The following is an 18,745-nucleotide window of genomic DNA, read 5'->3' on the forward strand; positions in this document are numbered from 1 at the left end:
GATGAAGTTGATACCAAATATGAGATCTATATTACTAAGGCATCTTCAGCTGCATCTGCATGTGCAATTGCAATTGAAAATGCATCTGCAGTCTGCAAATGCAGCTGAAGATGAAGTTGCATCTTATTCCAAAAATGAATCAGGTAGAGAACTGATGTGAATGATCCACATGAAAAAGTGTCAGCTGCTAAGGATCTATATAGAATTTTAAATCCACCTCAAATCCAACCAAACCAAGAGCACGAAGAACGTAATTTAGAACTGCAAATCCAAATACAAAAACATGAAAACAAAATTAGAAGCCAAAACCAAAACCCCCAAATCAGATCGAAAATTATACATGTATAAATCAGAGAATAAAGAATCACAATCAGAATAGAGAATCATTCTTCAAATTTAAACACCAAAGAGACATTACATAGTACCAAAGCCAAACAACCGAACAAGAAAAAGTTAAACACAGTAAAATAAACAAAATCTTCTGATTCCAGAAAACAAGAGACGAAGCAAATGAAAAGCTTGAAGAATGAATAATCACATTATTGGTCTCAGTACGTAGCCAACCTTGCTATAAATCTTTGACAAGTGACAAAAAGAATATATATATCTTATAGAAATACAGACACGATAACCTGAGAATGGTTATCCCTACAGATACACAAACCAGGCAATAGCTGGGAAACCAGCAATGCACCTACAGAACTCGTGACCCACACTAACCCAGAAGAGACTTGTAAAGAAGACGAATAATAAAATACGCGATCATTGGGCCACATAAAATTACACGACTTCTGTTTAAAAATACAACTTTGTATACCAAATATTGGTCTGGATGAGAATTGTGATAGAATTTAATGGTAAAGCCGGGCTTTCCATTCCAATCTTTTTGACCTCAAAATCAAACACATACTAACTTCAGTAAATTTCATCGGTAGCCGCCGCCATATGGCTGCTGAGGATAACCACCTGGGCCCATCATGGGGTTATAACCGCTAGGCATGTTTGGCCCAGGAGGTAATCCATTTGGTGCTTGCATACCCATGCCCATATTCATCCCCATGCCCATGTTCATCCCCATCCCCATTCCCATACCACCCATGGGTTGATTCATGCCTCCATAGCCCCCCATTCCCATGCCTCCACCAGGACCGCCACCCATACCCATACCCATACCTGCACCCATCCCCATGCCCATACCAGAACCCATCATAGGGTTTGGTGAAGGCCTAAGAGCACCGGCACCTGCACGGCCAATACCAGAACCAGATCCCATGGCTTTACCCATGTTAACGGTAGATGTTTGAGGAGTTGCAGGCTGCTTCTCCATCCTCTTTTCCTTCCGATTAATGGAATCAAAATCAATTCCAATATCATTCAATGGATTAATTTTAGCTGCACATGAAAAACAGAACAAAAGCCGTTACAAATCCCCCAAACATAGATATTGAAAAAACAGGTGTGAGAACCTTGTCCTAGTGCCAAAAGAGGAGAAAAGAAACAGGGCGCAAATTTTTTAAGCACTCACTCACCTCCAGATATATTTAAATTAACTAGCCCTCTGCTCAGTGTATCAGCCCAAACTGCTGATTTGGTCTCAAACTTGTCTTTAGGTGGTTGAGCAACTATAGCAAGTGCCCCTGTTGAAGATGACAGCGGTTGGTGTGAAGCCATTGAAGTGTTTGGTCCAGTTGTAGCTTGATGACCAACCTGTGAAGCTACTGGACCTACAGAACCCTGTTGTGGAAGGAAGTTCCCACCATTAAGCTGTGCTGCTGGTCCAGTTTGAGTTTGAGGAGCCATGTATGATGTGATGGGAGCTGTAGACCCTCCCTGTTGTGAAAAGAAGTTTCCACCATTGGGAGCTGAAAATCCACCTTGTTGTGAAATGAAATTTCCACTGTTAAACTGTGCAGTTGGTCCTGTTGGTGTTTGAGGAGCCACATGAGAAGGGATGGGAGCTGTAGGTCCTCCCTGTGAGGGAAAACCCCCACTGCTCTGTTGCCCAGAAAATCCAGTTTGAGTCCGAGGAACCATAGATCCTGGTTGTGGGTGAAAATTCCCAAACATATTAGCACTTGGCTGTGAAGGTTGACCTGTTGGAGCTGAAAAGGGTGGCTGTGAAGTCATCGCAGTTGAAGGTCCAGAAGGTGGGAGAATATCTGCTAGGATATCAGTGTTGTGTTCAGCAGACAGCTCTTGAGGCAAAAACTGTGAGTTAGTTGGAGGAGTTTGAACATTGGAAACAGCAGGTGCAGAATAAGTTACTGCAGAGAATGAGTCCCCAAAGTTAAAATTGGAGACTGTATCTGCACTCTGGTTCATAGTTGGTGGGAAAGAGTCTGTGGATGTGGAAGTCTGTGGTTGAGGTTGGACATTCTCAGAGGGAGGGAGAGCTCTGAAGGGGGTCTCACCAAAGGGATCTTCAAAAGACTGCATCAAAGGAAAACACTTTTAATCCTACAATTTTTATTGGCTGAATTAGAATTTTGGTCCCTATAAAACTGGTTGTGGGATATGCATATAACCTGTAAAAGTGGAATCATAAATGGACACTTGACATACTTCAAGGGTGAAATTCAAAATTCTCCTCACCAATTATATCGTGTTATAAATCAACTCAAGAAAGATAGTACTTGAGAAAACTTTATAATAAAATAAAAAATGCCTACCTGATTCATAGAATTAGATGCTGATGGAGTTGCCACAAATGTAGCCGCAGAACTATAGTTTACTTGGGCATCAGCCTCAGATGTAGTTGGCACAATGGCCAATGCGAATGAATCAGACAGGGAACCAAGTAAGTCCATCTCAGCATTGCTAGAGGTAGTTGGGGCAGCTGTTAAAGAAAAGACAACATGAGTTTCTCATAGTCCTGCATGTTTATCACGCACACACCCCACCTCGGAACAATAGAGCAAAAAGGAAAACCACATCTGACCCATAAATAATAAAGAATACACACATAACAAAGTTTAATGAGAATTTTCAAAAACCACCATCCCGGCTTGTTCAATGAGAATCAACACGTTATTATCATTAACAACACAATGATGGCACATTATTCAGAAGTTCATACTGGAACTAAACATGGACATGTATACAGGACTTACTAACCTGAAACAGGAACAAATTGACCACCCAAAACAGAACCGCGTGGGTCGAATTCATCTGAAGGCACTTCCTGGTTTGCAGGTGATGTCAAATTAACTGGAACACCGGTTGCTTGGTTTGGATTATTGTTTGCAGGTGATGCAGAAGTAACTTGAACACTGGTTGGTTGGCTAGGATTATTGCTTGCTGGTGGAGAAGAAGCTCTAGGAGCAGAAGCTGTGGGAGTTTCACCACCCCTGTAATTAAGAAGTAACTTTAAATGAATGAGCTACTGATTATAATGGAAAAAAATAAAAAATAAAAAATAAAATTAGATTCCTATATAGAAAAATTAATACCTTTCACTGTGAACAGGGCTTCGAGATTCAATTACAGCCTCTTCATAACTAGGAGGTGCGCCAATGTTTTGTTCAGAAAATTTCCTACTTAGCCTGCCAAAAATGACTACTATTCTTAATGGGAACTAGAAATATTCTGTCATTACTAATGAATAATTTAGAATAGATTATCATCATTACTTTTGTTCTTATCAAATCTTCAATATTTTGTGCATATATATAACCAGTCAAAAACATATGTGCATGCATATATACTCACTCAAAAACATATGCACGTATATGCATGCCTCTGTGTGAACATTATTTGACTGAAAATGCTTATAAATTCAACTAGTCAGCTCATTTTATGTCATGCATTTTCCATTAACCTATTTTAGTGAAGAAAAAAAGAATTAAATCTTCCAAAGGATCAAAATGTAGTGGACAGATAATATTAGGACCTTAATTGTATCACCTGATTCGTGTCCAACTTTAATCAGGTATATTCATGTCCAACAAATGTCTAACACCGATACAGAGTTTTAAATATATTTCAAGCTTATATCCACTGAATATTTACCTTCCATCTTGAGATTGGTCATCAGCTCTAGCACCACTACCACTGCAATGAGAACAAATAGAGGACAAAAACTAAGTTTGCAATCTAGATCAAGTACACAGTGACAGCATGGACTGCAGCTTGAACTGTAACAGATATTTTAAAAAAGAATCTAAATAATGACATTTTACGAGAATATTTAATACACTTAGAGCATCTGCAGTGGTTGTTCAATAGTTCAGTTCAATAGTTCAATTTTGTGAACTGTTTAGGCATCTATTGAACTGAACTGCAGTTTTAATTCAAAAATTTAAGATGAGAGACAAGGAAATATAATGCAGTCCATGTGTCGACAGGAGAGAGATCGTAGATATATACTTTTTCACATGGTGGGCCAGCTTATTGAAATGAATTTCACTTCAGAGTTCATATTTTTGATCTCTGAAATGAATTATTAATCCCCAATTTGAAATGAACTCTACCACTGCAAGTCATTCTTTTACCTTTAGTTCAATTTATTGCAATAAAATTGAAATGAACCTCACCACTGCAGATGCTCTTAGAGCTGTTCCATTGTCATGCATTAAGATGGAAAATTTGTGTTTAGTCTCTGTTGAATAATATTTTTTTCCACTTTGATTTTCTTGTCTGTCATAAGAAAATCATGACCAAAGCCAAAAAAAAGTTGTTACATGAAAATTTGCCACATATTCAAGTAAAAAACTAAATTGACTTCAACAAAGTAGAAAGATAAGCCATAACAAAAAAATAAAGTCACTAATAAAATCAAAATGGTTCAAAATCACACTTGTGATTCAAGGTTAGCTACGGAAGTAGGCCATACCGAGATGAATATTGACCATCATCGTCAAATGAACGCTCTCTCTCATCAGAGCTTCTACCCCTGGAGCCATGCTGGTAATCATCAACACTTCGACTTCTTCCTCGGTAATCATCATCCCTGTAACCTTCTCTGCCATTGCGCTCATCATATTCTCTGCCATAACGATCTTCCCCAGTTTTTCCATATCGGTCATCATCCTTATAGCCCCATTCTCTTTCCCTCCCATAACCCGACCCATTCCTATCTTCATCCCTGCCTCCGTAGCGTCCTTCATAACGATCATCGTCATATTTGTCACCATATCCTCCTGTACTTGAATAAGAACCAGGCCTATACATTCCACCTGTTGATGATGAGTTGCGAAACCTGTTGGGATATGCAAAACAGTCATACACCTCATCCATTATAATTGTCAGTAAAGGAATAACATGGTGTAGTTTTACAACACTACTCCTTTTACTTTCTTATACATATAGATCTAGGCAAATCCTAGTTTCCTCTCTTGCACCTAGGTCTAGAACTATTTCATAGAGGCAAAATATAAGAAATCATTGTTTTGATATATTATTTAAATACCAACTCATAAGATGAAGACCACGATAAGCCCTGAATTTGCTAGCACAATTTATTCCCCAAAACAAAAGTGAAATTTTATAGGAAACATTAAATTTAAATAAAAATTGAAAAAGAAGATGCAAGAGAAGGACAAGGTGTCCATTTATGTTTTAAAATACAAACAGTGAAATTACAGGAAAAGCATTACAATTAATTCATAACTCATCCAATGAAGACAAACTAAATTAAATGGAATGTCTTAAGATGCTCTGATGTGGAAAATTTTAAGGTAGATGCAACAACTCAGAAACAAGAGACATGTTACTGCCACTACTTGAATCAATAATGTACGGGGGCAAATAAACATCAATATGAGACTTTGGGAAATTAACGTTCTCAACAATTTAGAGTAAAGAAACTTTTTCATTGCATGGACTGCTTTCACAAAAGAAAATAAAATAAAATAAAATAATTAAAAAATATATATAAGGCTAAAGACGGATTTCAAAATAAGCAGGAAACTAAACAACTTCAGGATTTTAGATCAAGTAACAGATAAAATTCTTAGTAAACCAAGATGAAGAAGAAATTTGTTGCAAACCATTGTGACTCCCATATAAATGAAAGCTAAACATAATCAACCCTGATACTAAAGGTGCAAGCCATTGTATATAATTTTATACAGTATATAGCAATGGCCAAGACTACAATTGCAGCATTTTTTTTTTTTTTTTTTTTGGTTACAAAGGAGGCCAGAGAAGGAGGGGCATTTGAACTTTAGCCTAAGCCCCACAAAATACAATGGCAATATTTTCAACAACCCTTTCTTAGAGAATATACTTACTTGTCCCTGTTGGTAGCTGCTTTCTGTCTAACCTCAATTATCCTTTCTTTATCATTCACCAGGGCCACAAGACTCTGAGACTTCTTTCTGACGTTACTCCCCTGGTCCCTTCCACTAGAATCAATGTATTGAAAATCGGACAATGTCTGTAAAATGGGGAAAATACTAATTCAATTAGCTTGTTAAATAAAGAAGATTATTAAGCCATTGATGATAGCCCAAGTGATGATGAATAGGAAAATGGGTTAGGATTAAGATAATTCAAGGGTTCGATCCTTCCCAATGTGCAAAAAGAAGAAAAAAAAATAGCAGATTATTTCAAATTCTTTGCAAACTTCAAAAAAAAAAAAAACAAAAATCAAGACTATAAGAAGCTTAGGGACAGGATTAAGGGTGGAAATTACCGATATTTGATATGCATGCTCCTTGATATCATCGATGACACGCTCTGACCCATGAGCCACCATGTATTCCAATACAGTTAAAGCCTGAAGTTAAGCACAAAATAATATATGAACCACATGCCACCACATATAGCAAACGAAATCTTACCACATTGCTAGCAGCATCATAAAACTAAAAATAAAATATCCCATGACAGTAATAATACAAGTTACTCATACAGTACACGAAGATGGAAAGGGTAGAGAGAGAGAGAGAGAGAGAGCTAAAAAATGTGTATTTGCGAGTTACTACAACAAAATAGATATAGCATGACAAACCTTGTAGACATGCCGCCAGTTCTTCCCAATATCACTAAGCCGCTTCCAAATCACAGACATGATCATTTGGTATTCATGACTGCATAATTGTTCCAAAATTAATTTCTTTGAAAGAAAGTAGATGATTCAAAGAACACATAAAAGGAAATGTCAAGCTTACTAGTTTCTGGTTGCTTGCGCAATATCAGCAAGAAGTGATCCGTGAGGACCCCAGGGCTCATTACTAGTAGCATCTAGAACCTGGAAAGGGAAAGGGAGAGAGAGTGAGTGAGAGAGAGAGAGAGAGATTACATTCCTGAGGCTACTATGGTTATACCTCACGACGACTGAACCTAGACGTTAATGACTATTAACCAATCTACTTTTGCATATTAACATAGGTACAGAGCTAACAAAGAAGAAGGTTACCTTCTGTTCTATTCCAGGAACTTTAAGCACTTTCTTATTCACCTCTCTCTTGCTGCAAGAAAACAGTAAACAACGGCAGTTAAATGGTTTTGTTTGCAAGCTATAGGCAAAAGAACTTATCTTATCAAGTAATTTACAAATAGATACATATAAATATAAATATATATATATATATATTCAAAACTTGTAAAAAGTATCTAAAAATGATCAAGCTTTCACAATAAATCTAAAGTAACAAGCAATCCTCAAATTCTAGGTAGAGAGATCATTATCATAAGCACTACAAAATTGAGAAAGAAGTAGTATGCAATTTAATTTGAGAAACCCAATTCAAGACTTACATGTCCCTAACAGTTTGATCAAAGACTTTCTTCATTGTAGCTCGTTTTCTGAATTAACAGTAATTGGTAACAGCAGCAAATTCCGCGATCCAATTGAAATGAATCTCGTCTCTCAGGCAACCTTGACCTTTAAGAAGCGTCAGTTCAATAAAAACAAGAAAAGGATCAAGATCTTCGGACCCAATACTAGAAAGTTCATTGCTAAAATCATCGAAAATGATACAAAATGCACCAAATCAAGTGAATTGAAAACCAAATCTCATGGAATTCAGAATTGGTTGGAAAATTTGAGGAATATGTGATATGTTATAAACGGAAGAAGCGCCCAATATAATTTCTTTGTTTTTTTTATTTTATGAATATACATACAATAAAGAATGAATCTATTGAATCAAAAATTAACAACCCAGATAACGTCTCTATCCAAGTTGACCCAGTAAGAAGATCAATGGGGAAGTCGAATTTGAATTCAAAAATTCCATTACAAGTATTTATACAAAAAAAAAGGCAAGGTAGGCAATAAGCGGAGCTGAATCTAAGAACATAAGGATCAAATTGATGGATTAGATCTGAAACAGTGAAAATTAAAGCAAAATGAGGAAGACCCAGATCTAAAATAGAATGAAACGTACCTTACCTGATCCAATTGAAGCAATTATTGGAACCCAAAAAGAAAATTGCAGGAAAAGAATAATAATTGGATCTTTTACAGACAGGGGGAGGTGAAGGAGAAGCAGCAGAAAGAGAGAGAGAGAGAGAGAAGAGCTCCTGAATTCCCTGTGCTGTTGTTTTGGGGATTGTCTTCCTTGAACAAAGTAAAAATAGCCAGCCAGAGAGAAGAGAGGTCTTTGGCTTTGGCTTTTGGACTTTGGTTTTTTTTTTTTTTTTTTTTTGGCTTCTATAATTTCGTAGTTAACAGAAATGAAATGGCAAAATGACGAGAAAGACAGCGCATCTTACCTGCAGCGAATTAAGGAAAGCAACGCTGTCTTTTCTCTCTCTCTCTCTCTCTCTCTCTCTCTCTCTCTCTCTCTCTCTCTCTCTCTCTCTCTCTCTCAATAGCCACACTCGCGGAAAGCTGCTCTTTTTCTTTCTATTTCCATGCGTTAATTTATTGGCATACTATGATTTTTTTTTTTTCTAGCTAATTGATTGGACTAAATTATCGTCGCACTTTATAATAAATATTATCACTTTTTTAGGCATGGATTAATTGAAAATACAAAACATACCATTCTTTTCTAAAGCTGAGAATGCATATCATTCTTTTCTAGAGCTGAGAATGCATTTACTAATTAAATTGATTCAAATAGTACTCATAATATATGTGCAAGTGAGCAATAAAGTAACTATTAATAATAATGTTATAGGAAAATCACCATCTAAATTATGATTACATTGCTTATAAGAGATACGTCATACATTGTCGGTTGGAGCAAAACTTCTTTGTACACCACATTTATGGTAAAAATGTCGCTTTCGCTAGCTATTGAATCTTTTTTTACTTAAACTAAAGGTGTTAATTTGAAAGAAATGTTACCCAAAAGCAAAATCGTGATCCAATTCATAAACTCTACTACTCCAATAATTGACCCTCTCATCGAGTACCAAGATTTAAGCTAAACGTTATAATATGCCTAATTATGCCTGTAAGCTACATGTATTATGCAAACCAAATATTTTTACAAATTTACATTTGTTCCTACTAAATATCAAGCACCGTATTTGCAAGAAAAATAATACCGCAAAATAAAGAACAGTAATAACATCATATCTTACCACACTCCTTCTTCTCATTTTATATATGTAGATAATAAAAACCAAGTTTAATATATATTTACACAGCCATTTGAACTTAAATTGTATATAAAAAATAGAAAACTGTAGGGATGTAACTTGATAAAATGTATATAAAAGAGCAATTTAAAATAAAATGCTACACAAAATAGTCTTAGCAGCATGATGATCTTTAAGTGTGAAAACATAAATTCCTCACTGAATTACACAGTAAGCTTAAAAAAAATAAACATCAGCATTAGTTAGTAAATCATAATTTGTGATGATCATGTAAAATATTAACAAAATAAAGAGTATAAATTAATGCAAAAAAATTATGATTAAAACTATACTATAGTCTAATTTGAAAGAAAAATTAAAGGAAAGAAAGAGAAGCAAAACCTCAGTGTAGTACATGCAGGTGACGAACATGCAGAATTATTTAAGATGCATAACTCTTCTCATATCTCTCTCTCTCTCTCTCTCTCTCTCTCTCTCTCTCTATCTCTCTCTCTCTCTCTTCTTCAATGCTTGTAAGAAAAAAACGATCATGCAATAGAAACATACAGTTCAAAATTTCAATCAACACATGACATCAATTAAAAGTAAAAAATGAAGTGTTCAGGTAGAAAAGTCATCCTCACCTCTATTTTTTGAGACTTATTTATTCATTTAAGAGTAATTACCATGTTAGGATTAGTAAATTTCAATTGTAGAGATTAAATTGGATTAATCTAAATTATTTTGAGGATTGCTTTGAGTTAAAGCAACTAGTCAATTGATTTGACTTTAAGATAAAAGTTGAAACTTATGAACCCTTAAGTAAACTCTAAAGAGAAGAGTTTAATCCACTTAGGACTAGAAACAAGCGACGTGTGACTAAAGGAAAGGTCATATATATCGTATTCTCTTATTGTACTTAGTCCCTAACTTAGAGTTTACTTTCTCTTGTCATGTTTGTTTCTATCGGATTACTGAGTTACCCAGTTGCTGAGTTAATAAATGGTTAAGGTTGCCATATTTGTCTAGTTACGACGGATTTGCTAAGATAGGACCGTGCACGAACGTGGAAGGCTTGTGGAAGAGAATACTTGAAGTGTATTGGATTCCAGGTAGGGGGATTTATCCTACATTCCTGACTATGGACTTTGTGTGTGTATGTGTAGTTTTTAAAACTGTGATAACATGTTATTATTATTGTGATTGGTTTGAGAGTTTGGGTAGTGTAGTACATGACCTTGGGTTCAAATCTCTAAACCTTCTAAATGAATTGATCTGTATATTATGGGAAGTCTAGCCAGGCTTACACATGGATACGTGTGTTTGTGCGAAACGGGGACTCATGATTGATCAGGTGGCAATAAATACGGTTTCTCAATTGCAAGTTCATATTTCTGTTTACCGTGACACTCTCATTATGGATGCTATTTCTTTGATTATAGCTAGCCGTAGTCGTACCTAATGTGTATCGATCATCTGAGTTATTATTATTTATGGTTTTTATGTATGTTTATTATATACTGCTGCAACTGAGGTGTTAAATCGATTTGGTGAAAATGTTTTGGGATTTCAGAAATCAATCTTTCATAGAGAAATGTTTTTAAAGATTTTCAAACCTGGCAGGGTCCCCTGATGGAAGCTTTGATCGTATGAGATGTTTACCCCATACTTTCTCTGTTTGTTTTGTTTCTACACTATTGCTTATACATATTTGCCTCTTAGAGGAGGTCTTGACTGAAGAGATGCGCAGCTTGGATTCTCTTGTCGGGTGTCTCAAAGTCTCTATTGTCATATCTTTTGATATTAATGTGATTCTTGCTTTTCTATTGGGAACCCATTTTGGAACAATGTTATTTTGATTTACTCATTTGAGAACTTATGTGGGTTTTACTTATACTTTGGTAATTCTCTTTATGGGGTGTTGATTTAACTCTCCCACCCTAGCAGATTAGTTAATCCTTATTTTAATTACTATTATTTTGATCTTATTATTTTCTTAAAAATCATGTTGTGTAATAAGTACTCTGATCCAACCCAATCTATTTAATTATAAAAGGTTGACCTTTTCTCGAGCGTCTTGGGGAATTAACGTCAGTGGTTTGGCATTGATCTCTCAAGATACTCAGGAAAGGTGCTTATGTCTCATACCCGGGGTTCGAGGTGTGACAGTTAAAGTGGTATCAGAGCGTTCGTTGCAGCCAGAAAATTCTTCAAAAAATTATTTTAGAAATGAAGTATATAAATTTTCAAACACGTTTTGAAATGTTTTTCCCCAAGTGTTGCAAAACGTTTTGGATACGAAAAATCTTTTAAATGGGGATTTTGAAAAACTAAGAGTTTTTACTTGTCGAGTCTTCATTGATTATTATGTTTGAGTATTTGTTTCTACTTGAACACTTTGTTGAGACTTGAGTTTTCTATCAGTCTACACCAACAAGATGCCACCCCGTCCCGATCCACAGTTTAACTCTTAGCAGATGACACAGTTTATACATGCATTTCTAAATGCTCAACCGCAACTACCTCCAGCTGAGAGGGAAGAAAAAAGAAGGAGAGAGTTCTTAAACGACCTTCTAAGGACGAAACCAATGAAGTTTCAAGGAAGCTCTGAGATTGGGAATGCTGAAATCTAGAGTCAGCATATCCTGAAGAAGCTGAATGTTGTTTGTGCACCACCAGAGTACCGAGTGTGGCTCCCTATTCAATTCCTTGAAGTAGAAGCTGATGCGTGGTGGAACTCGATCGCACATCTCGAGAATGTGGAAACTTATGTAGTGGGTAGCTTTCAAAACCCACTTTGACAATCGCTATATCCCCAAGCCAGTTCGTTTAAGCCGAGCTAAGGAATTTATGGAGCTGGAGTAAGGAAACATGACTATAGCTAAGTATGTTGCTAAGTTCACTAATTTGGGAAGGTTCGCCCAATCAATTATGCAGGATGATGAGATGAAGATGGCTGGATTTCTCATCGGATTGAAGGATAGAATCCGTAAGCATAATGTGAGTCAAAATCATGCTAATTTCACAGAGTTGGTGAATGCAGCTAATGCACAAGAGCAGGACTACTTGCATTCTTTAAGCAAGAGAAATGAGTTGAATGAAATGAAAAGGAAGAGAGCTGATCTAGGAAAAAGCAAAGGCAAGAGTAGGGGACATTTCTAGCGGAGCAGGTGGTGGAGCACCAAAGCCGAAGACTTGTTTCCAATGTTGAGCTGTGGGACACTTCAAGAACCAATGTCCACAGAGAGCTGGAGCGCAAGGCACTCCTCAGCAAGCTCAAACTCCACAAGCTAATGCACAAGCACATGCACCTTTTTAGCAACAAGGACATCAGCAGACGCAGAACAAAGTACAAGTACAAGGACAAGGAAGATGACTTGAACCTGGACCTCAACAAGGAGCAAGAGCATACGCACTTCATGGAGCAAACGATGAAGCAGCATTAGACAATAAGTTACTTCTGTCTAATACACTTGCCAATATTTTGTTTGATACTGGTGCAACGCAGTCCTTTGTATCTGTTTGTCTCGCTAGAAAGCTAGGATTACCATCCGAATCATTGGTAGTTCCTTTAGATTTGAGCGTACCTTTGGGAGACAACGAGATGATCAATCGAATTTACAAAGACTGTCAGTTGGTGGTACAAAGATTTACACTTTATGCAGACATTTATCCACTAAAGATGGTGGAATACGACCTAATCATACGAATGAATTGGTTAAGAAAGAATCAAGCACAAATCAATTGCGAGAAAAGACGAGTTCGTATCGCAAACCCTAGTGGAGAAGAAGTGTTGTTTAAATTGGACGAGGAAGTAATTTCTCAAAACCCACTATATAAAGTGAGCCTTGGAAGTCAAAGAACTTCACGATTTATTTGATAATTTCATCAACAAGAGGAAGGAAGAACATAACGAGAATGTACTTGTTGTGGATGATTACCCTGAAGTATTTCCCGAAGAGTTACCTGGTTTACCGGCATTAAAAGAAATTGAATTAGTTCCTGGAACACAACCCATTACTATACCGCCGTATAGGATGGCACCAGTCGAGATGGTGGAACTCAAGACACATCTAGAGGAGGTATAAGCAAAAGAATTCATTCGAGAAAGCACATCGTCGTGGGGAGCACCTGTCTTGTTTGTTAAGAAGCACGATGGATCGTTACGTTTGTGTATCGACTATCGAAGAAGGAACGTGTAACGACCCGACCCAAATTTCTTTGGAAATTTAAATTTTTTATTTAACTTTGTTCATTTTAAGAGACTTTATAAGGAAATGAAATTTGAAAGACCTCAGAAAAATTTTTATTAAATTACTTTGGAAATGTTTTAAGAATTTATTCGGTATTTTCACTGGAATTGATTTACCCTATTCAAAACTTATCAATTAAAGGTGTTATGTTTTTAAATTGTGAGACCCCGTATTTTTTTTCAAAATTAATTTTCTATATTTTGAGAATTTATTTTAAAGAATTAGGGATTTGATTTGAGAAATAAAAATTTTGTGTTTTAATTTTTAATTTTTTTTTTAAATTTTTTTGACCCAAAAGTTGACTTTTTATTCTAGTGGGCTTTCGCTTTTAACTTTGGGCCCATTGGGAAGGTCTCGAGTCCACGAGTTCGTAGACACGTAGCACGTGTTAATCCGAGTTACGGTTTGAGAGATATGAACATGTGTAGTGATGAGCAATTTTGTAAATTTACAGAAGTGAGTTTTAAATACCCAAAAATCAGATTTTCTCACTCACTCTCTCTCTCTCTCTCTTTCGCCACCCCTCCCACCAGGGCGTGAGGGCACGTCCGGTGGCAGCTGGTGTCGGGCTTTGGCTCCTCGCCATCGCCGCCCTCTCCTCCCTCTACCCTTGGTCTCCGTTCAACCCATAAAAGCCCCGAAACCCAGTCCAGACCTGATTCGAACCCTTGTCGTCGATTTGACTTTTCCAGAGAGATTTGAGCAGTCAGACCCACTAGGTCTTGTTCCTCTCATCACGGCGAGTTCAGCCGTGGTGTCCTCTAGCTCCGATGATGCTCCACAACAGAGCAATGAGCTCGGGAAGTCCAACTCAGCCGCCAGCTTCCACAACCGATTTCGGCCATTTCCGGCAACTTTTGGCAAAACGATCCTCTGGGTATGAGATTCCTTTTCCATAAGGCGTGGTCGTTCAATTTTGAAATTTTAGGAATTTGATTTTAGAGTTTGTGCCTATTTCGAATTTCTCAAATTGGACTTGAATTGGAGTTGTTTTTGTGCAATTGAACATCCTATTGTTCAATTAGGACTAATTGGAGTTGTTTTGGGGTGTTTTCCAAGTTGTGTCGCCGCTGCCCCCGTCAGAACCACTACTTGTGGCGGCGAGTTGGGTGGTTTCCCTTGTTAATCAGCCTCCCTAGGACTCCCAGAGGCCAATCCCAGGATCCCTATTACGTATTGGTGAGTGTTGTATATTGTTTGGAGCAGGGCAGCCACCGTGCATGGTGGTTACGGTCCATTTTGGCTGTTGAATGGTTAAGTTGTAAACCATGGATATTAAATGTTTGGTTGTCTGGTCTTAACAGGTGCACGGGCTCGGGAAATCTTATTCTCAATACCGTCATGCTGCTGGATTAGAGATCCGAGTAAAGGCGCCTAAAGGGCAATTTTGTCTTTTCACAAGTTGGACGGTGAGTGAAACTTATTGGCTTGTATTGTAGAGTACCGTAAATGAATTGTCTATTTTGTGTGATTTGTTGTTATATGTTAAAGGAGACTAAGTGTAGGATTGGATCATAAGAATCGATTGATGATGATTTTGAGGCTAAGTGATTTATTGAAAATTATAGAGATGCCCTGAAATTAATTACTGATTAGATGAGAAATGTCTATTATCGAGGTTATTGATTGATGATTAGACAATCGTTCGGCCAGAAGGATCTAATTAATTTTTAAGAAAGTATTGGTATGATTTATATTGATTATGAAGAGAATAAGAAATGTTGGTTTAAATTAATTGGGAAACTGAGATTGTTATTTGAGGAAGATGTTAAGTCTTGGTGTTGGTGAGTGGTGTTGACCGGATTAAAAATTTTTATGGAAAACAAAAACTTAGACCTCGTTCGATTATGAGGGCATATCGATCATTTTACCTTTTTACTCAAAATTCGTATATCTAATTTCCCAAATTATTAAAGTAGACGTGTTTTTGTATTAGGTCGATATAGCTTCATCTCTCGACTATTGTAGTGACAAAAAAGTGAGGAGTCGTGAGTAGAAATCAATTTCAAAAAGAATTCGGCGTAACTCGGAGTAAACTGTGAGTGGACTTCGTTTACTAAATTTTATATGCAATTTATGATTTATTTATTTAAAGAAAGTTATTTAGTTATTACATGCTAAATTAACTGAGGAATTTAAACAAATTAGTGCACATTATTCATATTGAAAAGAGAAAAATAAAAATGATTTATTATTATTGTTTGGAAGCTTAAATTTATGATTAACTAGCTTGGTATTTTCGATTAATGATTTATGAGATGTTTTGAGATTCGTTGGATTGCATAAGTTTGAAAATCATTTGTTAATTAAATATTTTGATATGAGTAAATGATGAGTTCAGGGTTGCATTACATGAAAAGCATAGTTTCTGGAAATGGTTTTTGGCATTATTTTGGGGAAGTTTTATCATTGAATTTCCGTCCTTTGGAAATTATTTGGATTTAACAGTTTTCATGATTTGAGAATGATTTTATTTTAACGGATTTATTGAAAGAATTATATTACCAGTTTTTATCTGGATGAGTATTCCTGAAATGTGGTTTATTGAGATATCTAAAAACAGTTTCAAATCGCCATATTGGTACCCCCCCCTCAGCAGGTATAGAATTGCTCTGCACTCGCCTAGAGATGACTCGACGGTGTATGATTAGCCTTTGCTCTGTACTTGCCCAAGTCAGCAGTGTATAACTAGCATTATATATTGCTCTGCACTCATCTCGAGATAACTCGGCGGTGTATGACCAACATTTGCTCTGCACTTGCCTAGTTGGCGGTGTATGACCAGCATGACATATTGCTTTGCACTTGCCTAGTCGGTGGTGTATAACCAGCATCACATATTGCTCTGCACTTGCCTAGAGATGACTCGGCAGTGTATGACCAGCAGTTCCCCAGGTACTAGTGTGGCTTGAGGTTTCAGTTTGTGGAGTATTTTGAGAAATGAATTTACTTCAAAAATATTTTAAATGATAATTTCAGTAGAACATTGCGTTATCTTTAAGATATTTTAACATTTTTACAGTTTGAGAGTACTATTTATTCTTCAGAGTTCGAATATAGTTTTAAGATGATTTAAAAATGGTTTTAAAACTAGGGGATCTTTAAGAAATGAGTTCAAAGTAAACGAGTAGTTTTACAAATGGTTTTTAAGGGTTTTGTTTTAAACTCTATTTTTGTCCACTCACAAAGATTATTCTCACGTTTTATTTTAATTTTTTTTACGTTTTCCCCAGATTTTAGAGATCGCTGAAGTCGGACCGCACCACGTCGATCCATCAATTTTTCCCACCATTTGTCCGTCAACATTGTTGGCATAATATTCTTGTCCTATTTGATTTTATATATTCGAGCTTACAGTTATGTCTTTTGAATTGACTAACGCACTGACTACGTTCATGGATTTAATGAATAGAGTATTTCAACCATATCTCGATAAGTTCGTAATAGTTTTCATCAACGATATCCTGATTTACTCGAAAACTCATGAAGAGTATGAAAATCACTTGAGAATTGTTTTAGAAGTACTTTTGGAGAAGCAATTGTATGCCAAGAAGTCAAAGTGCAACTTCTGGTTAACTGAAGTATAGTTTCTTGGTTACATTATTTCTGAAGGGAGTTAAGAAAAGGTTGACTACATCACCGATATTGGTATTACCAAATGATAAGGATTCATGTGACGTTTACACTGACGCATGTAAACAAGGCCTTGGATATGTTCTGATGCAAAATGGAAAGGTAGTTGCCTATGCATCGAGACAACTTAAGATTCATGAAGCAAATTATCCGACTCATGACTTGGAGCTAGCCGCAGTCGTACATGCTTTAAGGATATGGATATGTTATCTCTATGAGAGTAAATTCACCATATTTTTGGATCATAAGAGTCTCAAGTACATATTTACATAACGTGACTTGAATTTGAGACAAAGGAAATGGATGAAGTACTTAAAGGATTATGATTTTAAGTTACAGTATCATCCTAGAAAAGCAAACAAAGTAGTTGATACTTTGAGTAGAAAAACGAATGGAAGTGTAGACCAATTATGTTTGGTTGAAAGAGAGTTGTTTCAAATTTTAGAAGATTATGACATCAAAATGCTATCAAATGGTATGCTTACAGAATTGAAGTTAGGATCACCTTTAAATGATGAAGTCATTTAGAAACAAGATAATGATCTTGAATTTTTAAGCATCATGAAAGGAATCATGTCTGGAAAAGTATTTAATGGATGAACACTTCATGTGGACTTTGACATGTTCTTACTTAGGACTAGTAAGAGTATATCGAGATTAAAGACTAATGTGGCGCTGCTACATGCCCAAAGTGCTAGACTTCATTTTGGGGTGTGACCAAGGAATAACATTTCAATTTTTGGGGTCATGGAAATTTTATCACCTATTCATTGATATTTTGTCAATATTTCGCCGAAATTATCGAAATTTCGGCAAAATTTGATGAAATTTCACAAAATTTTGAAAATTTTCGCAAAATTTGACGAAATTTCGCGAAATTTCGCTCACTTCTGCACAGTCTGCACCACTTGCTCTTTCTTTACCTTCCCTTGTCTATTTCTCAAGTCCCCTTCATTTTAACAAGCTTAAATTTCTTAATTTTTGAATTTGGTAATTCTGTTTTGTGGTCTTGAAGGAGATTCAAAGTTTGTGTAAGAGTTATGGGAATAGAAGATCTGGGAGGGAGAAGAGATTGGGGAGGGAGATGAGGAAGAAGAGGAAGATAAGGAGAGATCGGGGAGGGAGTGGGAGGAGAGATAAGAGATGCAATATATTGGGAGGAGGAGAGATAAATGAGCCAGACGGAAAAAGAGAAGTCATGGGAAGAAAAGGAGTGGGGGGAAGAAAAGGAAGGAAAGAAATAATAAAGAAAAGAAAAGAAATGAGCTAGAGCCTAGAGGGAAGAAAAGTCACGGAAAGAAAAAGAAGGAAAAAAAAAATGAATGAAAAAAAAAATAAAAGAAAAAAAAGAAGAAAAAAAGTTTTGGGTTGATTTGGGTTTA

General features: G+C 36.3%; 1 protein-coding gene across 2 annotated transcripts; it reads right to left on the reverse strand.

Annotated features, from left to right (window-relative positions):
* Positions 1-516: 516 nt before the first annotated feature.
* Positions 517-8,586, reverse strand: LOC147292912 (ENTH/VHS family protein). 2 transcript variants are annotated; one of them, XM_086232156.1, is made up of 14 exons: positions 8,339-8,586; positions 7,702-7,828; positions 7,361-7,412; positions 7,113-7,192; positions 6,953-7,031; positions 6,635-6,718; positions 6,231-6,376; positions 4,832-5,197; positions 4,009-4,050; positions 3,450-3,542; positions 3,115-3,347; positions 2,670-2,836; positions 1,530-2,430; positions 517-1,392 (listed from the first exon to the last, which is right to left on the reverse strand). In XM_086232156.1, exons 2-14 carry the CDS (start codon positions 7,734-7,736, stop codon positions 926-928), a joined length of 2,745 nt encoding a protein of 914 aa, XP_086088282.1. In that variant the 5' UTR covers positions 7,737-7,828; positions 8,339-8,586; the 3' UTR covers positions 517-925. The 2 variants fall into 2 exon arrangements, with proteins under 2 accessions (XP_086088282.1, XP_086088281.1); XM_086232155.1 differs by having other exon boundaries at positions 8,334-8,586.
* Between the last annotated feature and the right edge of the window lie 10,159 nt (positions 8,587-18,745).

The sequence above is a fragment of the Dryas octopetala genome, chromosome 2 (assembly GCF_963921425.1).
Source record: "Dryas octopetala chromosome 2, drDryOcto1.1, whole genome shotgun sequence".
Lineage (NCBI taxonomy): Eukaryota > Viridiplantae > Streptophyta > Magnoliopsida > Rosales > Rosaceae > Dryas > Dryas octopetala.

What these genes read in the sequence shown, in the direction of transcription:
- LOC147292912 (XM_086232156.1), bottom strand. Translation starts at nt 7,736, where the DNA reads ATGAAGAAAGTCTTTGATCAAACTGTTAGGGACAT. An exon ending in ACTGGCGGCATGTCTACAAG is followed by an intron (nt 6,719 to 6,952) that starts GTTTGTCATGCT and finishes GCTTAACTTCAG; the next exon opens with GCTTTAACTGTATTGGAATA. An exon ending in GATGGTCAATATTCATCTCG is followed by an intron (nt 4,051 to 4,831) that starts GTATGGCCTACT and finishes TTCTCATTGCAG; the next exon opens with TGGTAGTGGTGCTAGAGCTG.